Source organism: Aspergillus melleus, assembly GCF_016097325.1.
Source record: "Aspergillus melleus strain CBS 546.65 chromosome Unknown contig5, whole genome shotgun sequence".
Taxonomy (NCBI): domain Eukaryota; kingdom Fungi; phylum Ascomycota; class Eurotiomycetes; order Eurotiales; family Aspergillaceae; genus Aspergillus; species Aspergillus melleus.
In genome coordinates this window covers 1,833,129-1,854,481 of record NW_025763374.1, presented here as the reverse complement: position 1 = coordinate 1,854,481, position 21,353 = coordinate 1,833,129, and the positions used below count along the sequence as shown (strand labels likewise).

General features: G+C 51.3%; 10 protein-coding genes across 11 annotated transcripts; 3 read left to right on the top strand and 7 right to left on the bottom strand.

Annotated features, from left to right (window-relative positions):
- Positions 1-139: 139 nt before the first annotated feature.
- On the bottom strand, positions 140-1,531 carry LDX57_009066 (uncharacterized protein; the record flags this gene model as incomplete). Its single annotated transcript, XM_046090787.1, has 1 exon — positions 140-1,531. The coding sequence occupies one exon, from the start codon at positions 1,529-1,531 to the stop codon at positions 140-142; it is 1,392 nt and encodes a 463-aa protein (XP_045946762.1).
- An 859-nt stretch (positions 1,532-2,390) lies between these two features.
- Positions 2,391-2,786, top strand: LDX57_009065 (uncharacterized protein; the record flags this gene model as incomplete). The annotated part of the gene is made up of 1 exon (XM_046090786.1): positions 2,391-2,786. One exon carries the CDS (start codon positions 2,391-2,393, stop codon positions 2,784-2,786), a length of 396 nt encoding a protein of 131 aa, XP_045946761.1.
- A 1,714-nt stretch (positions 2,787-4,500) lies between these two features.
- Positions 4,501-5,248, bottom strand: ATP7 (F1F0 ATP synthase subunit d; the record flags this gene model as incomplete). Its single annotated transcript, XM_046090785.1, has 4 exons — positions 4,501-4,530; positions 4,605-4,691; positions 4,763-5,158; positions 5,240-5,248. 4 exons carry the CDS (start codon positions 5,246-5,248, stop codon positions 4,501-4,503), a joined length of 522 nt encoding a protein of 173 aa, XP_045946760.1.
- Positions 5,249-5,710: 462 nt separating this feature from the next.
- Positions 5,711-6,519, bottom strand: EGD2 (nascent polypeptide-associated complex subunit alpha; the record flags this gene model as incomplete). The annotated part of the gene is made up of 3 exons (XM_046090784.1): positions 5,711-6,038; positions 6,103-6,161; positions 6,289-6,519. The coding sequence occupies 3 exons, from the start codon at positions 6,517-6,519 to the stop codon at positions 5,711-5,713; spliced, it is 618 nt and encodes a 205-aa protein (XP_045946759.1).
- Positions 6,520-7,002: 483 nt separating this feature from the next.
- LDX57_009062 (60S ribosomal protein eL14) lies at positions 7,003-8,318 on the bottom strand. The gene is made up of 4 exons (XM_046090783.1): positions 8,193-8,318; positions 7,979-8,116; positions 7,587-7,850; positions 7,003-7,420 (listed from the first exon to the last, which is right to left on the bottom strand). The coding sequence occupies exons 2-4, from the start codon at positions 8,102-8,104 to the stop codon at positions 7,361-7,363; spliced, it is 450 nt and encodes a 149-aa protein (XP_045946758.1). The 5' UTR covers positions 8,105-8,116; positions 8,193-8,318; the 3' UTR covers positions 7,003-7,360.
- A 1,006-nt stretch (positions 8,319-9,324) lies between these two features.
- hrf1 lies at positions 9,325-10,825 on the bottom strand. 2 transcript variants are annotated; one of them, XM_046090781.1, is made up of 3 exons: positions 10,363-10,825; positions 9,727-10,290; positions 9,325-9,672 (listed from the first exon to the last, which is right to left on the bottom strand). In XM_046090781.1, the coding sequence occupies exons 1-3, from the start codon at positions 10,648-10,650 to the stop codon at positions 9,451-9,453; spliced, it is 1,074 nt and encodes a 357-aa protein (XP_045946756.1). In that variant the 5' UTR covers positions 10,651-10,825; the 3' UTR covers positions 9,325-9,450. The 2 variants fall into 2 exon arrangements, with proteins under 2 accessions (XP_045946756.1, XP_045946757.1); XM_046090782.1 differs by having other exon boundaries at positions 9,325-10,290.
- A 762-nt stretch (positions 10,826-11,587) lies between these two features.
- On the top strand, positions 11,588-12,978 carry LDX57_009060 (signal recognition particle receptor subunit alpha; the record flags this gene model as incomplete). The annotated part of the gene is made up of 2 exons (XM_046090780.1): positions 11,588-11,593; positions 11,665-12,978. 2 exons carry the CDS (start codon positions 11,588-11,590, stop codon positions 12,976-12,978), a joined length of 1,320 nt encoding a protein of 439 aa, XP_045946755.1.
- A 743-nt stretch (positions 12,979-13,721) lies between these two features.
- LDX57_009059 (MFS transporter) lies at positions 13,722-15,515 on the top strand (the record flags this gene model as incomplete). Its single annotated transcript, XM_046090779.1, has 2 exons — positions 13,722-15,149; positions 15,222-15,515. 2 exons carry the CDS (start codon positions 13,722-13,724, stop codon positions 15,513-15,515), a joined length of 1,722 nt encoding a protein of 573 aa, XP_045946754.1.
- A 1,025-nt stretch (positions 15,516-16,540) lies between these two features.
- Positions 16,541-18,581, bottom strand: LDX57_009058 (tetratricopeptide repeat protein; the record flags this gene model as incomplete). The annotated part of the gene is made up of 2 exons (XM_046090778.1): positions 16,541-17,259; positions 17,318-18,581. The coding sequence occupies 2 exons, from the start codon at positions 18,579-18,581 to the stop codon at positions 16,541-16,543; spliced, it is 1,983 nt and encodes a 660-aa protein (XP_045946753.1).
- Positions 18,582-19,977: 1,396 nt separating this feature from the next.
- On the bottom strand, positions 19,978-20,641 carry LDX57_009057 (uncharacterized protein; the record flags this gene model as incomplete). The annotated part of the gene is made up of 3 exons (XM_046090777.1): positions 19,978-20,059; positions 20,118-20,513; positions 20,607-20,641. 3 exons carry the CDS (start codon positions 20,639-20,641, stop codon positions 19,978-19,980), a joined length of 513 nt encoding a protein of 170 aa, XP_045946752.1.
- Positions 20,642-21,353: the final 712 nt, after the last annotated feature.

The following is a 21,353-nucleotide window of genomic DNA, read 5'->3' as shown; positions in this document are numbered from 1 at the left end:
CTACATTAGCGCAGACGAGTGCGCTTTTCATATGTCTCTATAGAGCCGGAGGGTTTTTCTGTTTGGGAAGGGAATCAGCCGGCGCGTGGGCCTTGTGAGGTTGTCTTTTTGTCTACTCTATCTATTCCCTAGTATATGCCTAATTTCGCCAATCTATCACATCAGTGCCATCATCTATGCCACCTACCTCATCAGCTATCTCCTTAATAACCTCTGAGCGGACCTGGAGGTCTTTGAGCTTGGTCTCAACGCCAGGGAGTCTTTCATGTGCTTGATACCCAGGCGGAAACTCATATAAACTCTTAATTGGGCAACGGGGCGATTGAAATTGTTTTTCTCTCTCCAGGCGTGCTTGATCCCAGAACACATAACCTTGATTCCGCAGCGCGTAATTGGCGGGAGCATAGGGTCCCCATCCCTCCGTCACCGTCACTGCCCACTGCCAACCAAGATTGCAGTCCTCCGAGCTCTCGTCTATTTCATATTCTTCATAGCACAGTTCTTCCAATCCTTGAATGATAGATATCCGGTCCTTGTGCTCGAACTGCGACCTTACGATCATGCGTCTCACTGTTTGAAACGGTGCGTGTTTGAGTTTCCACATGGATAGCATTCCCCGAGCGACTAGATAGGCGACATGCTTTGCACGGTCGCACCGTTTGAAAGATTCGTCATACCACCAGAGGCAATAGTAATCCAAATTACTGCTCAGGTCGCGTTCTATAACATCTGGTTCGCTGGGGGGGTGATACGCGGCTTCCTTGGCTTTTACTGTCGTGACAAAGTCTTCTTCGAGCTCGTCACAAACCTCTTCGATGAGGGTTCTGGAGAACTGACAGATGCAGCAGATCTCTTCAATTTCCCATGGTTGAAATATTGTTGCATATACTGGCGCTGGGTCGTCTGAAGGTGCTGGATGGCGATCATCATGGTGCGTCACTTGTGAAATTTGGAAGAGACATGTGTAGACCTCCCACCGGAAGAAAGCCCTTTGAAGGCGAACTTTCTCATCAGAAGAAAGCCGTAAACTTTCCGGTGTATCATTTGAAGCACCAGAAGTTTGCTGCAAGTTTGACAGTGCCTTTTTGGCGTATAATGTTATGAGGTCTTCGAATTTTTGGTAGAATCCCCATAACTTGGTCAGAGATTCGCTGTCTGAAACGAAATTATGCAGCTCTTCACTCTTCCCTGACTCGGCGGCCTTTAGAATAGCAGTGGTTTCTTGGCTCAGGGTTTCGAGCTTCTTTCCGTAATCGCGACGAGGAATCCTCGTAAGATGGTTGTCATGTTGCCGCTCGAGAGCAAAATCCCAAATCCGCTGAGCACGGTATGCCAGGAGAAAGTCCGCATCGACCTGGGGCGGGATGGCGCGCAGTAAGACTGCCGATAATATGGACCGCCTATATGTTGTAAAGATTCTGTAGAATTGGGACGTCGCTCCGAGGGCCGAACAAAGGTCTTTAGGGGAGGAAAGCCACTGTAAGATGCAGACCAGCAACTCGGGCGATAGAGTTGAGAAAGCAGGAGACATCCAGGCTCTTAGACGAGTAGGAAGATACAGGTAAGTTAAGGTACTCGATTGAACGCAGAAGACCTCAAATTAACCTGGTATCCGATGGATAGCAGAAGTCTTGTTGTTAGACGTGGGGCTCGGAAGGTACATCGGACGGTGGTGAAGGATAACAAAGGATCGAAAATAGAAGTTGAGTTCCCGCCAATTTCTTTCAGCCGTCCGGGTAACAGCCTGAACCAAATTGCTTCATATTGTCTCAAGCGTTCCCAGTCAGAACCCCCAGACGATTCCCTCAGTTGACCGAACAATCAGAATTCTATTAACCTGGTGGTAGAGCCTATCTACTGGCACAATCAGATATCGCGTGCCTACTGCGCCCATCATGCGGGTTCGTTCTATATTGGTGTTTTCCAACATCTGCACATGCTGCAACACCTTTTGACAAGGCATCCCTTGCGAATGTGTGAAGATGTCTACTAATCTGTTCTATCATATTTTCCGGTGGTTGCTTCTCGTCGAATGATTTCGGAGCGATGACTACGCGCCTTCAAAAGGCCTCTACTGTTTATCATGGTCTTCCGTATAGCCCGTCCTAAATCGCCTTGGACTTCATAAATCAGTTCACACTGTCAGTCACTCAGTTTAATGTTCACTCATCGTCTTATTATCTCACTGTCTCGCTGTCTCACTGCCTCATTGCCTCACTGTCTCGTTGTCTCATTCTCTCATTATGCTATTCTCCCGTTCCCCCAATCTCTCTCATTGTTTCATTGCTTCATTGCTTCATTGCTTCATTGCTTCATTGCTTCATTGCCTTATTGTCTCAGTCTCCACTACCCCATTCTTGTCCGCTTTAAACGATGTCAGGCCATTAACAATGGACCCTAGAGATAAAGAAAAGTCCAAACTTGTTCATGCAGCCCGGATGAATACCACCGATGCGGCGTACGGTCGAGAACGACGCACCGTGTACCCTGATACAGCTCATGGACGTACGCTCAAGGCTCGTGGCCAAGCAGCCCACAAACACTATCGGACTCTTACCCACGCATCAAACAGCATAAACGAAGCTTACAAAGCTCTCTATGAGAAAGAGAGGAGGACGTTCCTCAAGGACTACAGGCCTGCTGAGTTCAAGGAGGAGAAGGCTTTCTATGAGAGAAACAGGGCAGGCTTGTTACCTGATCAACATGCAAAGCTTGTCGAACCTGCTCGGGAAATACATGAGGCTAGTCTCGAGTTCGTTGAGAAATTATCCCTGAATCAGGCTTGATGTTAATTTGCTCAGGATGGCCATTGCCAGGGACAGACTTCTTGTTGATCACCCATACCATTACGAATCCTACGGCAAGCGAACGATCCACGAAGAGTGGAGAGATAGGGCTTTCAATAACACTATTAAGGCCAGGGAGGACTTCACTACACACCACAGGTATTCAGGGTGAGTTTCTATCTTCAGACCTGGTATATACCAGTAGCATTGAAGTGATCGTTAATGCTCCCTACAATAGCGACCCCAGCAGTTCGAAGCGGGACCAGTATGGTCGCCGGACTCCTCGTTGGTGAGCAACGAAAAGGGTGCATAGAGCACTCTTGATTCGAACCAGAACGAGTGATTTATATCGTTGGATGATCTACTGCGGCGGTGTTGTGATGTTGTTAGCGGGTGCGGATGTCAGACTAGGTTGTAAAGTCGCTTTGCTTCTTTACAATTGTCGTGTGAGTGGCAATAGGACCTTGATGCAGTGCACTATCCTAGTCAACAGTTGAAAAATAGGCTTCAATGTTGCAAGTCTAACACTATAGCCTGGTGAGGTCGGTTTCATACCTCGGCAATTTGTCATTTGCTTGATTTTTGATGTCAGTAGTTAGTCTGCTTGTTCCTTACTCCTGATGCGTTCCAGTTTGTTTTTTTTTTTTTTTTTTTTTTTTTTGTTGTGAGTTTTGGGCGCTTTTATTGGTTTCGGTATTCAACATATCTGTACCTGTTTTGTTCGTTGATTTTGACTATATACGCCGGATCATTCTGTTTTTGGTTTCTTTTCGCTTTTGCGAGCATACATAGGACTGAAAGAACTCAACATTTCATAGAATTCCTGGGTCGAGCTTAGAATGTAGGGGAGAAGGCTTCGGTTGATCATGCTGCTCTCGAAGATGTTACGTAGGAGGGCAAGTCGCCTCTCCACCCACATGAAATGGCCATAGATTTACACCTCAGGCATCAAAACATCTAACTTATAGAGACCCACTCCTTAAGCAATTCTACTAAGATTGCGAATCCCGCAGGTTACCCTACTATTGTCTAGGACGAGGTACTCCTCGGCATAAGTATAAAATATCCATATTGCTCTATTGGTCATGTAGACTATTAACCCGGCACTGTTGATGACAGTGTAGGCCAAGGCGTACTGGGTCTCCCGCCAGTCACTTCACGCGAGGTAGTTGGGCTTACATTATTATTCTATTTCGTTACTATTTATTCTAAAATTGTTGTGACGTTGTTTGATTTATCTGTATGTCAATATCCAGGATATATCTGAGTCAAATCAGTGTGTGAATCGAATCTTCTATTGCCTGTTTGGAGTACGTGATCTGCTTCTGCAATTATATATCCCGATACGGCCTTGTTATTTATCACTCTTCTGCAGATGGAAACAGTAGCTAACATCGAAGGGACTTCTAATATGAACAACGGAAAACCATAAATTGAAGGCAGCATTTACTTACATAAAATACGCTTCTACAAATATATTGACTCTACGCTACGCTACAACACAACAACCAAACCACGGCACGAAGAAAATCATCTTCTAAATGGAACATTGTTTCTATACACAATCCAACAACCGACACCACACTGCCAGACGCAAAGGGTATCCTAGCTGGCCAACATGCTTGACAAAAGGAGATTTCGTCGTGTGAGTGAGTACACAGGTCGAAGGATAAAGGAGACATGAAAAAAATGACAGAAAGAGAGTTCTGGCAATTTAAACGACGGACATGTCGCCGAAGCGCTCCTATAGAATGGATTAGCACACGTAATGATGTTTGAGAGGGCGATATGCAATATCTGCACGAGGATTGAACGTACCTTGTATCCGGCGGGCATCCATCTGCCCTTGGAGACCAGCGAGGAGGTCTTCTCATCGATCTCGGGCTGAGCGGCGGCAACCTCGTCCTGAGAAAAAGAAAAAGAATGAAGTCAATGCACTGTTCCATTCGATGTATCGGCAATTTGTCATAACATACCACGGTGAGCTCGTCGAAGGGGCGGGCAGTCTCGATGTTCTCAAGGGTCTTCTCGAGGTTGCGGAGTTCGGCCTCAACCTTGCCCTTGGTCTGCTCGGCGCTCTGAACGGCCTGGGCCTCGAAGGTATCGATGGCCTTCAACTGGCGGGAGACATCGTAGGTGGCGGGCTTGAAAGCGTTGAACTGCTTCTCGAGGTCGTCGACGATGGCCTGGTTCTTCAGGACCTTGCGGTAGTGGGCGAAGTCGACGGTCTGGGGCTGCTCGGACAGAGCCTGGACCTTGCGGCGCGCATCGTCGTTACGCTTCTTGAAGGCCTGGAGAGAGGCGGCGGTCTGGCCACGGAGGCCGAGCGAGCTGGAGACCTTGACCCAGTCGATCTTGAGAGCGGCGCTGCGCTGTTCCACGGAGACGGGTTAGCGGTCAAAATTCCCGACATGATCGGTCGGAGACGGGATTAGAGAGCTCAATGCACGTACGGCAGCCATTTTGAAGAGTGTGTTGGGAGGGAGACGGGGGTGGGAGAGGGGAGTTCAACGTGCAAAGCAGGAGGTTCGGAGAGGTGAGGGTTGACTCGGCAAGGTTTGGAATGGGGATGCCGTCACGTGAGGCTGGCGGTTCCCGTGTTCCGAACGGCCACAAACGAAGAGAGCCAAGACTTCGGATATGGGCGCTTAACAGGATTAATGATATATGGGGAATTGGTTTATGCGTTCATGGATTTGATATTTACTTTGCAATGGTAAAATTTGATACGTCATGGATAAATTATTCAAATCGGTTCAGATCATGAATTCTGCTTTTTTGGGTTGACTATATGATTTACACTATGGGGCCTGGCAGCACACGCATCCAAGGGGATATCAACCTGACCTCGCACCCAAAGTCCATCCTGCCAGCAGGGCTAAGACGTTTCAGCCACTGATAGCGTGCAATCAATGCGGCAGAGCTCATATGCTGAGAGCCATGATCGAGTTCACGATATCGTTGTCGTTCTCCCGTAGAGCCTTGACGGCCTTCTTGCGTGACACATTAGCCTGGGCCATAACCAGTTCGATGTCCTTAGCCTCGAGGCCAGACTCGTCAACAGCCTCTCCATCGTCCTCCTCCTCGTCCTTCTTGGCCTCGGTCTCGGGGGCCTTGGCGGTGCCGAGGTCGTGCTCGTGGTCGTGACCGGCGTGCTCACCACCGGCGGCGGCCTCAGCAGCAGCGAGCTGCTGGGCAGCGGAGGCCTGGGCCTGGGAGTTCAGGTCCTCGATCTTGGCCTCACCGAAGATGCTGTTGAAACGTGTAAGCCAGCTTTGCTATATCACAGAAACCGGGAAAGCAGGTGGATACATACATCCAGGTGTTGCTGGAGGGGGAACGGTAGACGTCGGGCTGGTTGATGACGAAGAGAATCTGTAAGAACAGACACATTAGCCTCCTATATCCTTCATGATTGCTGCTCCATCAAATTGTATCCAGGTTCTTTTCCAAAGACACCTCAAGCAGCGACTGTCGTCAAAGGCGGGGTTGGTATCCATACGTTCTTGGGACGGCGGAGGGTGACACGAGTGATGCCGGGGACGTGCTTCAGGCCGAGCTTGCCAATGGCCTTTCTGGCCTTCTTCTCGTTACGAGAGTGGATGGTGACGGCGGCACCTCCGGGGATGGTGGGCTCATCGCCAGCCTCGGACTCAGAAGAGCTGCCGGCATCCTCAACGCCCGCCTTCTGGGGCTCCTCGTCGTGGATCTCTTCAACGCGGGGGTCAGCCATTGTGATAATTGAACGAGCCTAAAAGCGGGCTGTCGGTTAAAAGAAGACGATGGTTAGCAAGTAAGTCTCTCAATTCAGGACTGGTCGCTTGGGTTGGGGGAGGCTCGAAAGGATGGCCCAAGGAACCACCCCCCGAGGTTCTCCCACAAAACCGTAGGAAATACCCAAAATCGAGGGCGGAATTCAAAATGGCGACCGGAAATTCAGCTATTACATACCTAGTCGCAAGAAAGAGGACTGTGGTGGATGAGGGGGTATTTTTTGCCTTGGTTGAAGTTGGGAAGTCGCAAAGCTGTGTGAATGTCATCCTGCCGAAAATCGTTAGCGAGCTTATTGGGACCCTCACCCCGGACACACAGAAGCGACGCATCTACAGATCGAACCTTCACGTTCATCAACAAGGCCATTCACTTGTTAATTCTCTATCGATTTAATTGCTACGATATTCAGAGTGAGGATCTAATTTTCATTCTGGGCAAATTTGGTGGTGCGTAAGGAGTAATGGTCATAAAATATGGACCCAGAGCATATCAAAGATTACAGCTTATTTTGGTCATTCCCCAATTCCAACGGAGGTAGTGAGTGGACCGGTCATTTCAATATCAAGATCGATATTAGATAAATATTCCAGAGTCATACACTGGCCTGAAAACAGGTGCCGTCTATTGTGACGTACGAGCGTAACCCGTGAAGGTATCAAGGTTCTCGAATCATTTTAAGCTGTCAATGATAAAAGCGTACAGCGTCTTTTTTTTGCTGAAAAATAAAATAAACCCTCAGCAAGATTTAACCGTCCCAAGGCACCCCATCACACTATGCACCGAGCCTCATAATAAACCATCTATGACTTAGGAGCAGCCGCCCGGAGCTTGGCGTGAGCCTTCTGGACCTCGAAGCGAGCCTGGAGAAATTCAATGTCAGTCATGTCCAGTCGTACCGCAAGCGCATTGGTTTCCGTTCAAGATCCTCAGTCCTTTGCTGTCGCAAATGAACCTCCCATCCGTAAAATTCCTCCGACACGGCCCATAATGCAAACCAACGCAATCAATCCACTATTTTCAACGTACCTGCTTCCTGAGTCTGAGGACCTTGAAGCGCTCGAAGTCGTTAAGGTTCTTCCGTCGCTCGGCGCTCTGGGTCTTCTGGGCGAAGTTGCTCTTGGCCCACTTGCCATCGATCTCGTTCTTCTGCCAAAGCTTGCGGACGGGGCCAGTACCGGCGGCACGGGGCAGCTGGGGAATGACGAAGTGGGTGAGGGTGGCGGCGGAGAGAGGGAGGACGTGACGGGGCACGATCTTGTTCTCCTCGGTGGAAGGACCGTCAACCAGAACCTATCGATTTGCGACTCTTGTCAATATCATGGCCGATGATTTTCCGTTTTTTGCCTCCCGAGTCTTTCATTTTCATGTCCTCGCATTTCCTCCCAATATTTGTCCTCAGAATCCGGGAAAACACATACACGCTTGTGGTCGACAATCTCAACGATGGCGGCCAGCTTGCCGGTGAAGGGACCGCGGCGGATCAGGACCACGCGGCCAACCTCAACGAGCTTCCATTGAGCAATCTTGACATCGATATCGGCCATGGCGAAGGCTTCCTAGAATGGCGACAAAAAAAAAGGTCTCAGTAAACACAGTGGTGACGGGAAACGGCCAAGGCGATCATGAACTCACGGTCGACAAACTCCGGGAGGTCGGTGGGAGGAAATTAGTTGTCGAAGGGTCGGGGTTGTCGAGGAATCGTCCGAAACGCACAAGTTCGCTCTGGCTTGCCGGATCGCGAATTTCGGTGTTGCGGCCCTTTGCCCACAGAATCTCGCTTAGCAGCCACTCACCGTTCGCCGCTGTGTGGCCTAGGGCTGCTAAGGAGCCTTAGCGCCTGATCCCGGCCACGGGGGTTCTTCCGCTCCGTCCCGCCGGCTATTAAACTTCCGCCGCTTTTCTTGTCGGCTTTACTTTTTCCTTCTGTGAGCAGCTTTGCTTGAGCATCTTTGCAGCTTCACGAGTCCCAACAAGATGATGTTCTGGACTTCAATCGACTGTCGCTTTCACTAACATTCAGATTTTCCTCTTCTTGTTTTCTCACTGGTAGGTCCTACTCTATCTTCACTTCCTCTGCACTTCACATGATGCGGTAATTTGCGATTGACCCAGTATCTGTGAAACCCTCGCCGGGGTTTCTTAAGCAGTACTGAAGCATGATATTCATTTTCTTACATATTCTGAACTTGGAAAACTTCTCTCAACTGTTGTCACTCATATTGCATTGTCGTCACGTTGCTAATTCAATCAGACATGCAGGATTTCTTCAAACAACGCTCCATTCAACTTGCTCTCAGCTCTCCACTCTTCGGTACGTTCAGCACCTTTTCCCGCGGCTCATCCCCCCTGTCCCGTCCTATGAAGACAACTTGCACTGCCTAGATAGTAATTGATGCCTTGGCAATGATATTACCCCATCACCAAGATCTCTGAGGACGTTCTTTTTGGCATATTTTGCTTTGCTTGCTATGTTGGATTCTGTTTCTAACGTTGCATTTTTAGGGATTCTTTATTTCGCATGAGTTTTGAGAGTGTTTAGAATAGTTAGATATTATGAATGCAGATTTTGAAGACATTAGTTTTCTTTCTCGAGACACAGATACTCCGTAGTACTTTCAGGTAGCAGCTTTTCCAGACAACTACAGGTTAGGCTCCGTTCGAACACTCGAGAAAGGTCTGGACCCCAAACCCAACCCTAACTACCACCGAAATGAAATGGTGGGTGAGTCAACTACGAAGAGCAAGATCTCCATTCTACGGATACACGCAAACATGTCAAAATAGTGGTATTTATCTAGCATACATAATGATCGTAATCAAGCCATCTACCAAACAGTATTCCCCGTTTATGCCGCATGCCTTTCTCCTGACTGTCTATCGGCATTACGCACTATGAAGAGGTCCCGGAGCCAGAGGCCTTGGCAGAAACCATAGCGATGGGACCCTCCCGACTCAGCACCCACATGAAGATGAACTGGACGACGTAGGAGTATATGAACAGGAACTGGGTGCGGCGGTTGCGTTGCGAGCGGGCAACGGTGTGCATCGACCCGGTGCGCATGGACGCATCGCTAGTCGAGTCCGGAAGCAAGACGTATTTCAAGGAGCGGAGCTAAAGCATAAGAATGAGCGAGGGTTTCTTCCAGCGTTAAGGCGTGGTACTTACCAAGAAGAATGCATTGGCCAGAAATGTGTAGATGAATACGACCCAGCCAATCCAGCCGCCGGTGCCCCTCCCTGGAGTCAGGATTTCCGAGAACACCATGGTCAGAATGATTCCCACAAACTTGTAACCCGAGTAAGCGACTAGGTCCAGGAGTTGCGACTCGTTGTTGATACTGAGAATGTACATGGCCATTTTCAGGCAGATGATTTCGAATATGATCACCGCAATGGCTGTCGTGGTCGTCGAGCCCAATAGCTCCGGGTGGAAATTGCCTCGGAATCCTGCCAGCATGGACGAGAGAAGGATGTACGTGACCAGCGCCATGACCGGGATGTACATATCGGGCGAGTTCAGGTCATCGCGAGGGGGCAGGAACATGGACGAGTACTGCTGTTGGGAGATCTGGCCGTCCGGCCCCGTCGAGGCCGTCGTCAGGCGTGCCTGTTGGCGAGACCAGGGCTTGTGTCGCCATGGGAAAAGCACCAGAACCAGCTTATTCAAAACGTAGGAGTTGGAGACGTTGAAGTAATGTTTGAGCGCGGGTATCGAGACGTAGCGGTTGAACTATAGAGGCGCGGTGTGCCCGTCAGCAAGGGAGACCCCATATCACACCAGTGTGCATGTCTCAGTGCTTACATTCTGCTCCATGTATTCCTGTCCGGCAGCCATCGCGGTCTTCCCGACCTGGAATCCCATCTGTGCCGTGGGATCATTGATGAATCCCCCGAATCCGGGCGCGTAGGTGCCGCTGCCACCTTGCGCAGGGGCGGGCTGGTAAGGATTGCCATAACTGGCCGTTTGAGACTGTTGGGATGTCGGGGGAGGTGGTGAACGCATCATGGGGACGGTGGACACATGTTGCGGCACAGGATGGTGAAGCGGAGGCGACTGCGCGGGCGGAGGAGCAAAATTCTGGCGGTACATGCTTCTCACAGCTCAATCGTGGAAGAAATCTAAGGGATCGGAAGCCACAGGGAGCTTAAAAGAATGGGGTGTGGGGGGAGCTTCGGTAGCAGAGAAAGCGATGCAGGTTGGTCAAGGGAGGGAGAGAGAGAGTGAGATGGGCCCCAACTGGGTTTATACGTGGCTGCTGAGAAAGTTCGGCTCCCCGAACAGCTCAGCTTTTGCCGCCCGCAATTTGTTCCCCACCGTCTTGCGGATCGACTTCTTCCCCATATCTCTCACCACCCTCGTTCACTGCAGACCACTGTGCAAGATGTTGGAAGCCTTTGAGATTCTTTCCACCTCCGGTGTGGTCCTATGGTCGCGATCCTACGCTCCGGTGGGCGCTCATGTGGTCAACAGCCTTATCAACGATGTCTTTATCGAGGAGAAAGTTCAACTTCAAGCTACGAATAACACATACCCCGTTTACAAAAAGGAGAAGTACACGCTGAAATGGAAGAGGGCCAAGGATTTCAATCTGATCTTTGTGGTACGTTCAGAAACACTCGGGCTATCCTAGCTCATTGCTGACCTCGACATGATTAGGCCGTATACCAGTCCCTGCTCCATCTCGGTTGGATCGATAAACTCTTGGACAACATCTCGACCATCTTTCTCGATCTGTACAAGGACCAACTGAAGAGCACGCGCGCTCGCATCGTTGAATACCCGTTCGACCGATACTTCGATCAACAGGTGAAGGAGCTGGAGGACATTTCGGGTGCGATCACCTCCGAAGGCTTCGAGGCCGATGCGGAAGACAAAAAAGACCCGCTGGTCTCGTCTGACAACGGCGGTCCGCCGCCGCCATCCATGCCTGGCCTCCTCAAAGGTACTAGTTGTCTACTGCGTGAGAGAAGCCCTGCTGACAGCCTCCAAGCGCAGCATCAAGCTGCGCTAGGCGTGTCGACCTCTGATGAGAGTTCGCCACCCCAAACCCCCGATACTTCTCGACCACCAACGCCCGCGGCCAGCCATATTCTCACGGCCAAGGGTGGGCCCCGTGGCTCTCGACGTGCGCGCAAGGCCGCCAACGCGAGCGCCACCGCTTCTTCCGGCGATGAGAAAATTCGCAAGGGGAAGACAACCGGCAGTGCGAAGAAAGGCCGCAAGTGGGATGCCGACGGAATGGCTGACGAGGATGACGGCACGGTGCTCGACTATTCCGCGCCAGTCGACGAGACAGCGGCCCCGGCGGTGGAGGCTATTGCTTCAGACTCTTGGGGACGTAGAACCGGCAAGGGTCAGTTTGTTCTGAAGGATCTTGGCGACGAAGTCCATTCAATCCTTGAGAACGCAGACAATGAAAAGGCGAAGACTTCCGCGTCGTCGGGATTTGTGGGCTCGGGCTTCAATGCGATCGGCGGTCTGTTGCGCAACATCGTCGGTGGAAAGGTTCTGACCGAGGCCGATCTGGATAAGTCTTTGAAGACGATGGAAGACCATCTTCTGAAGAAGAACGTGGCGCGCGAGGCAGCTGTCCGGCTTTGTGACGGTGTGCAGCGAGAACTGGTCGGCAAAAAGACGGGCAATTTCCAAAGCGTGGACGCGGCCCTCCGTTTGGCCATGGAGTCTTCTTTGAGAAACATCTTGACGCCTACCTCGTCCTTGGATCTGCTCCGTGAGATCGATACCGTCACCTCGCCGAAAACCCGTCAAGCTGCTCCGCGCCCGTACGTGATTTCGATTGTCGGCGTCAACGGTGTTGGCAAATCGACCAACCTGGGCAAAATCTGTTACTTCCTCCTGCAGAACAACTACCGCGTTTTGATCGCTGCGTGCGATACCTTCCGGTCCGGAGCCGTGGAGCAACTTCGTGTTCACGCTCGTAACTTGAAGGAGCTCAGCTCTCGCGAGAACGTTGGGGAGATTGAACTATACGAGAAGGGATACGGAAAGGATGCCGCGAACGTCGCCAAGGACGCCGTTGAATACGGAGCAGCCCAGAAATTCGACGTGGTTTTGATCGACACCGCCGGTCGTCGCCATAACGATCAGCGTCTGATGTCTTCGCTGGAGAAGTTCGCCAAGTTCGCGCGACCGGACAAGATTTTCATGGTTGGAGAAGCCTTGGTCGGGACGGACAGTGTGATGCAGGCGCGTAACTTCAACCAGGCCTTTGGTACAGGGCGAAACCTGGACGGATTCATCATCAGCAAGTGCGACACCGTTGGTGACATGGTTGGCACTTTGGTTAGCATGGTACATGCCACTGGTATCCCCATCGTGTTCTTGGGCGTTGGTCAGCATTACGGGGACCTGAGAGGGCTTAGTGTGCCTTGGGCAGTCAATCTGTTGATGAAGTGATTTCTTGCATTATATCCTGGATTAATGTTCAGCTATGATCTCTTTAATGGAGATATTATACTGCAGTCTAATATAACCTCTTGTAATTGATTGCCTATAATCGTAGAATGTAGATAATAGAATATGGATGCAGATATATATTTGGTTATCCGGGGAGATGACATCATCTACTCATCCCCGGTTTCACATTTTCTCCAACAAATCCAGCGCATCTCCAAAAATTTACACAGCAGGGACAAGGGGAACGCTCTCCATGACCTCACCCGCAGCCGGAAATGAATCGCCCCTGAGGCTAATTACTCCATTATTATTGATATTAAAAACGCCGATCTTCAATGGTCTGGACGACGATGACTCAGCTCCCAGAATGCAGCGCTTACATCATCCGCGTCTTCCCCGGTTTGCGCTGGTCTTTCCTTTCTTCTCTTTCCTTCATTCCTCTCTACACGCATAATTTATTGTTGTTTCGACTGAATCAGTCTTGGGCCTCTTTCTTCTACGACCGGCCTTTAGCTATCATTCCTCACGATACCCGTGGCCTCAGAGACCCTTCCCTGGCTGTACCTGAATCGCCTGGGGCAAAATTTCCCCACGTCGCAAGAGATTCGAGGCCATTGAGCCTCGGCGCCACTTCCGGGACTGACCTCGAAGGTGCCTCAAAATATAAATTCCCATTGATCATCTAAATATCTAGAAGACGAGCCTTCCTGTCCCAGTGTGCGCGTGCCTACCCTCCTCCCAAGATGAAACCGTCGGAGCAAAATCCGCTCAGCCGGCGACATTCATCCACGCTTCATTACCAGACGTTTGACACCCCGCCACCGAAATCTCGAGGACGACCCAATTCCGGTCAGTCGGAGTCGTCGGGAATACATTCGCATGATCCGCAAGACGAATCTCATCGCCATGGAACGAATCACCACTCGCCTCTGCCGAAGAAGCAGATGGCTGTCCTGGCGATGATCTCCCTCTGCGAGCAAACGGCGTTCAACTCAATCAGCCCTTATCTGCCGGAAATGGTTTCCTCTTTTCCGGAGGTGCAGCCGGGATTGGTCGGTGTATATGTTGGAAGTCTGGCCACTGCATTTGCGATTGCGCAGTTCATAACAAACTACTTTTGGGGGTGGCTATCGGATCGAGTGGGACGGAAGCCGGTGATCTTGCTGGGTACCGTCTTGACTGCGGCGTCATTCTTCGCATTCGGTTTCTGCAAGACGCTGGTGCAGGCTATCATCGTGCAAGCCGTGATGGGTGCCGTCAACGGAAACCAGGTCTTGGTGTCCACCTGCCTGGGTGAAATCACGGATCGAAGCAACCAGTCGAAGGCGTTCACCTATCTTCCGGTACTCTATGGGGTGGGAGGGATTACTGGCCCTCTGCTTGGGGGGCTGCTGATTTTCGATACTCTTCCGTGGGACTCGAGCAAACCGAACCCCTACCCCTACCTCGCGCCGAATGTCCTCTCCGCCGGGCTTCTCATATTAGATTTGATTGCGTCCGTTTTCTTTTTGGAAGAAAGCCTTGAAGATGCCGAAAGCCTGCCGAAGATCGGGCATAGGGTTCGGTCTTTTTTCTCCTGGCTCTGGCAGTTTACGAGCATGGCGAAGCGCGCGCGTTGGGTGCACCCGCCCCATACGGTCCCGTACCGCCCGCTCCGGCATCACTCCTCGGAGTCTCAGGATCACGATAGCGAATTGGACTCGGCCTCCGAGGCGTCAGGTCCCAGGGGAACTCACCACGAGAGTCTTACCAGCGACTTGTGGAATCGCGATACGATTTTACTTCTGACGACGTATCTGATTTTCGCACTGTGCAACGTCTCGTTCAACGCGCTTTTCCCTATCTTCTCGCAAGCCGCACCTCCTACCGGTCGAGGCTTGACCCCTGAAGAGATCGGTCTCGCGCAAGGGTTTTCCGGATTTGTTACTATTATCTTCCAGATTTGCATTTTCGGTCGGCTGCGGGATAAAATGGGCAATCGATGGTCTTATCGAGCTGGTCTTTTCGGCTTCGTCGTCGCATTCATCCTGATGCCCTTCATCGGATACAAAGGGAAGGACGCTGATGGCAAGATCAGCGGCAAGACTGCCCTGATGGCGGCGGAGCTTTGCCTCGCTTTGCTCGTCAAGACAGTGGCTACGGTGGGCGGCCTGACCAGCGCACTACTTCTTGTAAGGCACCTTTCCACCCCATTGCTCCTACACACAAAGTCTACGACCCCACTAACTAGATGCTTCACATAGATCACCAACTCTGCTCCCGATCACGCCGTCCTCGGTGCCCTCAATGGCCTAGCACAAACCCTCTCCGCCGCTGGCCGTGCCGTGGGCCCCTTCATCTCCGGCGGTCTGTTCTCTCTCGCATCCCGCGTCGAACCCAAAGGCGAAGCCATGGCATTCGGGGTCTTTGCCGCTGCGTCCTTTGTCGGTTTTATCCTTAGTTTCGGGATCCGCGGACGATCTCTCGAAGCAGATGGGTACGAGAGCGACAACACGTACAAGTCCGATGACGAAGAAGACCCGCATTCCCCTTCATAGAGATGGGCAGATCATTCCTGCTGGGTGGGAGTTCAACCAACTAGGAACTCATGCCCTGAAGCTTCAAGGAAGCGTTCACGACTTGACGAGCTCGCGTTTATTCAACCTTTTGCTGCTATTACTATTCCCATCTTTCCGCTTCGAAGGCCGTGCCTTTAGAGGTAATTACTTACTTTGTCCTGTAACTTATGTCTTTCACTATGGTTGCACTTCTTGTTTATTGAGCGAAAGCTTGAGTTGTTGATTTGGAAAAGCGAGCGATGCACTTGATAGCTCATGGCTTCCCCCCCCCACTTTACTTTCTTTCTGTCCCTTTCTTTTTCTTTCTCTCTTATCACTTTCTCCTCAAGAACCAGACTTGAGATCCTACATATACGATTCGACTCACGGGTATAGATTTGGGTTGTCAGAAAAACAAACAATAACTTGATTGTATAGAACTAAAACAAATCAAAGATATTATCTAGACATTTCTTCCATTTTGCCCTGACTCTAATGCAATAAATAGACGAATCCGATACGTGAACTGCACACTTCCTAACGATAGACAAGTAGACAGACAGATGTAGGTATAGAGAAAGACAAACAAATACGCCTAACTATTCGAAGTTCCAAAAATTGTTAAGATCCAGGATTCATAGTTCAAAAAAAGAGTCTAGAGTAGAGTGAAGTCACGTAGAATGAGAAAGTATCTGATCTGAATCTGATCTAGAAAAGAATGTCCATGATCCTCCTCCATTTCCCTCACTTCTCTTGCCCGAACCAAACTAAACCTAACAGAACCAAACTAAACCTAACAGAACCAAACTAAACATATGTAGATATCACCCAAATAATCAATCAATCAATCAAATCATCCTCCCAGAAAATGAATATAAAATGCAGAAAAGAAGAGATGTTATATATACCCATTTCCTGCCCTCTCCATATCAAAGTGAACCCGATAGGTTTCGGGAACTGGTAGACGAAACAACAAGAACCGACCAAATCAATCGTACCATATCCCCTAAAGCTAGGGAAAACGTTCACTTCCACACCCACTCAATAACATACATAAACGCCTCCCCAAGGTACCCCGTCAAGAGCAAACCCTGCGCATATTCCATCAACTCGCTATCCGGCAACTCGAGGCCCCTGAAGCGATCCGCGTCGCCACCGCCACTGCGCACCCCGATGCGCTTATCGATGAGCGTCTTGAGCATCTCGCGGCCGGGCGTGACGAGCACGTACCGCGACTGCGTGGCCGACGCGTCGCCGGGCTCGTAGCAGATGGCTTCCTGGCGATCGGGCGACAGCCAGTGGACGCCTTTCAGGTCTGTTGCGGAGGTGGTGGTGGTGGTTGAGGAGAGGGGGGAGGAGGTGCTCGTGTTGGTGTTGGTGTTCGCGCTGGGGGAGAGGTCGAGCGGGGGGTTGTCGATGGTAGTGTATTGGATGTCGGAGTCGAGGGAGAAGAGGATGACGGTGTTGGAGGTGGTGTTGAGGCGCATGCGGAAGGTCGTGAAGTTGCGCGGGTCCAGGTAGAAGGTGTAGTTGGCGGTGATGGTCACGGACTTGTGGCTGTCGCTGGTGCCGTTGAAGCGGCGGATCTTGGAGATGGCTTGGTCGCGCGCGGAGGCTGGACATTTGGGCTTCACGGCGAGGGATTTGGATTCGCGCAGTGAGACGGAGGGGATGCAGTAGGGGAAGTGCGCGGCTTGGGCGAGTTGGTGGCAGGATTCGTTACAGAAGCGGAAGATCTTGCAGGCTAAAAAAGGTGTGGTGTTAGGAGGGAGGACACTGTGAACGCAAGGAGTAAAACTTACTGTTGCAGAGAACCGTTGTGGTGCATTCGCAGTTCTCACAGGTCCCGGGCTCATGTAGCATCCATTCTTTCCTTTCTCCGGCCAGCATGACTCGTCGATAATTCAGTTCCGAGATGCGCTTCTCGGCGTACGCGATGCGCTTGCGCGAGTGGTGGTGCTCAGGAGTCCGGCCAGCCATGTGGACGAGCTGCTTGTAGGCCAGAATCGCCTTGTCGATGGAATCGAGGTGTTCTCGAGACACGCACAGCGCACTGAGAGCGTCGAACGTCTCCTGGGCTTCTGGTCCACTCACGGCGAGAAAGTCCTCGACCAAGGCCTCGAAAAGGTCTGCCGCGTCCCGGTTGAGACCTGCGTCCATGTATGATCGGCCGAGACGGTGGATGACACGGAGGGCGTCCGGATCGCGAGACTTCTGGTACTGATCGAGGATGTCTTGGATGTCGGCAGGAAAGTCAAAGTTGTCAGAGCTCTGGAGGTAGCGCACGACGGCGTCCCGAGTGATAGGGCTAGTGATGCCGAAGAAGGTCCGGCAGTGAGGGATGGTCCGGCTACAGATTGTGCGGGACTCTTTGTCCAGCCCGAGCTTCTGATAGAGAAGGGAGAGCTGGTTCATGGCGTTCAATGTCGTTGCGTTCTGCAGCCCAAAGACGGTGTCGAGAGCCGGGACGGCCTTTTCAAGGAGAAGCCGCGCCGACTCGAGGTCCCCCAGCGAAACCTTGAGCGAAGCAAGATCCTGCATGCTCCCCAGCGTTTCGGGGGCGTTGTTACCCAGAGTTTTCAGTCGTCCGGCGAATGAGCGCTCATATAACGCGGCGGCTTCGGTGACATATCCATCTCTCTCGCAGAGGGCTCCGAGGTCGTGGAGAACGGCGTAGTTTTTCTGGCTGTCTCGTCCTAGTGTGCGCTTATAGAGACCCAGCGACTCCAGATAACATGCTTCCGATTCGGCGGGCATATCGAGATTGCGGTAAGCCCGGCCCATTGAGTGCAACATGGCCGCCCGTGATAGCTTATCGACATCCAGCGCCGGTGTGGTTTCGAGCATCTTCAAGGCGTCATGATATTCGACCACCGCAGCCCTGCAATTTCCCTGATTGAGCGCCGCCTCTGCCCGTAGTCGAGTGGTCAGTGTCCGAGACCAGATAGTCGCAGCCGACAGTTCGTCTGTCAATTGAAGATAGAGCTGGGCTACCTCGTCCATCTGAAGGATCCGTTGACGCCCGGATGCATCATGGACCACGGCTCCTCCCGAGATATACTGCATGTGGATGAAGATATTCTGGCTTCCTCGCAGCAGTGCAATATACTCTGCATCTGAAACAACCGGAGATTCTGGATTCTGCCCTGTCTCTGGGGTCTCCGCAGGCTGTGATTCATCTGCAGTGCATAAGCTCTCCCTTGTGGCTGCTCTGCTCCCACTCCGGGTGTATTTGACCAAAGAAAATCGTATCGTATTTGCTCTCTTGATTAGCTTATTGCTGCGATTGGAGGTAGATCGTGTTCGCGATGGCCCTGTAGAAATCTTAGCCTATAATTCGACAGTCAAACCTCGTCTTACCGACCTTTGGAAGTCTTTCGTCCGAAAAGCCTCCGGAGAAACGATTGTCTTTTCGAAGATACTGCGGTGTCCCCTGGGTTGCCGTTCGCAGCTATTAGGTCCCCTTGTGGCTCAGCTCGCAGGTGATTCCTGTGGTGTTCATCGTCTGCGCAAAGGGTCATCTCGTCCCTTTTGTTGTCTATGAGGGGTGTGTCGCAGGCTGTTGGGATCGTTTGATCAGTACATTTCATGAACATATCCAAATACAAGACTTCCGTACCACTTGAAGTGAAACTGGATACCGATTGACCGTTAGTTGTTTCAGTCGCACTGCCCTCGAACTGCTGGTATATGCCATTAGGCGCGTGTACTGGCATAGTCAGTAACAGACGATATTGTCTTGCAATGACGAACAGACCTCTCTCCAAGTCGTACAGCCCAGCAAAGCTGATCGCTATTAACTCATCTTCATCACTTTGCGAGAACTCTGCTCAAGTTAGCCCAGTCGGTCATCTCAAAATGATCCCCAAAAGATAGAGCGCGCATACTCCTATGAGACCATGAATCTCTCAATTTTCTCGCACGCCTTGCGAAAGACGGCTGCTCGGCGCCCGATGCAGGTGTTGTGGGGAATTTTGATCCCATGGTGCTCTTCGGAGCAAGACTGGGACTCCGGCTGTGGCCTATACTAGACAGGTCTCTCTGAACGTCTCGAAAGCTTACGTCGTCGCGGGGGTCGTTCAAGATGGGTTCATATCTGCGGGATCGTGTAAGAAGCCTTCTGCTAGTTCGTGGCCTGAGCTATATTGAGTGAATACTGACGAGATATTGCATTGTTCTCCGCAATGCTTGCAGGTGACGAAGGACGGCATGTCTGCGAAAGATATCTTGTCAGTGAAGAACCGAAGAGTAAGCCGGAGGGTATCCTACTGCGCTGCCTGTCCACTCGCTCACCATTGTCGCCAACTGCAAAATGCCTCTCACAGCTGTTGCAGAAGAAACGCATGGGACGACAATCTAGAGGAATGAGCCGTTTCTCCATGCGATAGCCCTTTGTGATTAACCTAGAGAACCCAGGTCAGTGAGAGCACAAAACACGCCTCAGCCATAGGGAAGGAGAGAACTACCGATCTCGCGTCATCACGTATACGGCGACAGCAGCCCCGGGACAGTATCGCGTGAGATAGTGGTTATTGAGCTCGGTTCTATCCAACTAAGTCAAAAATGAATTTTTCTCGCAGAGCACAGGATGAGAAACCGTACGAGGAAGAAAACACCGCATCGCAGTCGGGACATTTGACGTCAATTGCTCCAAAGGTGGTCCCATCGTCATCTCGAAAGGGCGGGAATAGACGCAGAACTTCCTGGAAGTTTTCAAGGCTCGCGGATTGCTCTGCCGTGTCTAGATATTGGATGCATGTTCCTTTAGTCTCCTCCGCGGATCGGTTATGCACCGGTATGTAGGTAGCCGGGGGGGGAAGCAGCAGCTTACCGCTTGTAGATCTCCCAGCCAAGGACAGCAGGACGTCGGATGCTCGTAGAATACGCGTTTTGGCCTTCAAACGGCTGGGAGTGACAGGCGATGCACCACCAAGCGTGATTTGTTTTTCGAGTTCCAGTCTCGCCTCGGGATGTAGCTTGTAATTACCGACAACCTCCCTGGGTCAATGCGTTCAGGCGGTTAGCCGAGCTCAATGGCCATGGCAAGAGCTGCAGCCGAGGAGAAATGCAGAGAAATTGCATGGTACTCACCGGTCAGAAGGCGATACGTAGCGATCGCACTCCATGTTCACCATGGAGTTAGACGGAAGACGGCAAAGTGGGCGACGGAGGGAATGATGGGCGAGAGGAAAAAGACGAAACGAACGAGATTAAAGAGGGTTTCAGGGTTTCACGACCTTTCCGTGAGGTCTCAGACAGGAATTCGAGAGTGAAATTAAGCATGAGAGATCGGGTGAGGCGTCATTTTCAATGAACTGTAGGACTTGCTGGCGCGCATATGCAGGTCTTCTCCATGGGGGCCAACAGCAGTAAACGGTCTGCCCGCATATTTTTCTCGTTTCAAGGAGGAAACTGGGAGAGTTCCTCCAGAGTCAGTGCTTGTCATCCCTCGCATCCTTAGTGGGACAAGCCCAGAGACAGGGAGAAGGCGCCTGGTTGACAAAGACCTGAGATATTGATCGATTTGATCGATTGGATGGACAGGGAGAAAGGTTGTGAGTCTGATTCTTTCCCTTCTCTGTAACCATGCTCTCTCATGCTCGGGCGAATCAATCAACAACCGAAGCGAGTACTGCAGATGATTGATGCGACGAGTCCCCTTTCGTGTCTCCTCGTTTCGCGCCCTGGCATGGCTCAATAAACAAGCGGCCCCCTTGCATCGGCCATGGGAAGACATGGATTCACCGCATTATCGCTCTAGAGCCTTTCATCGCGTGTGTGCATGTATAATATGCTCGGCATCTTCTTCGACCTTGAGGGTCAACTGATTTCTCGTTC

Coding starts and splice junctions, on each gene's coding strand:
- LDX57_009062 (XM_046090783.1), bottom strand. CDS start 8,104: ATGGCCGATATCGATGTCAAGATTGCTCAATGGAAGCTCGTTGAGGTT. Junction 7,851..7,978: donor AGATTGTCGACCACAAGCGT/GTATGTGTTTTC, acceptor GCAAATCGATAG/GTTCTGGTTGACGGTCCTTC. Junction 7,421..7,586: donor TCCTCAGACTCAGGAAGCAG/GTACGTTGAAAA, acceptor GAATTTCTCCAG/GCTCGCTTCGAGGTCCAGAA.
- hrf1 (XM_046090781.1), bottom strand. CDS start 10,650: ATGTACCGCCAGAATTTTGCTCCTCCGCCCGCGCAGTCGCCTCCGCTT. Junction 10,291..10,362: donor AGGAATACATGGAGCAGAAT/GTAAGCACTGAG, acceptor GCGCCTCTATAG/TTCAACCGCTACGTCTCGAT. Junction 9,673..9,726: donor TGGCCAATGCATTCTTCTTG/GTAAGTACCACG, acceptor CTTATGCTTTAG/CTCCGCTCCTTGAAATACGT.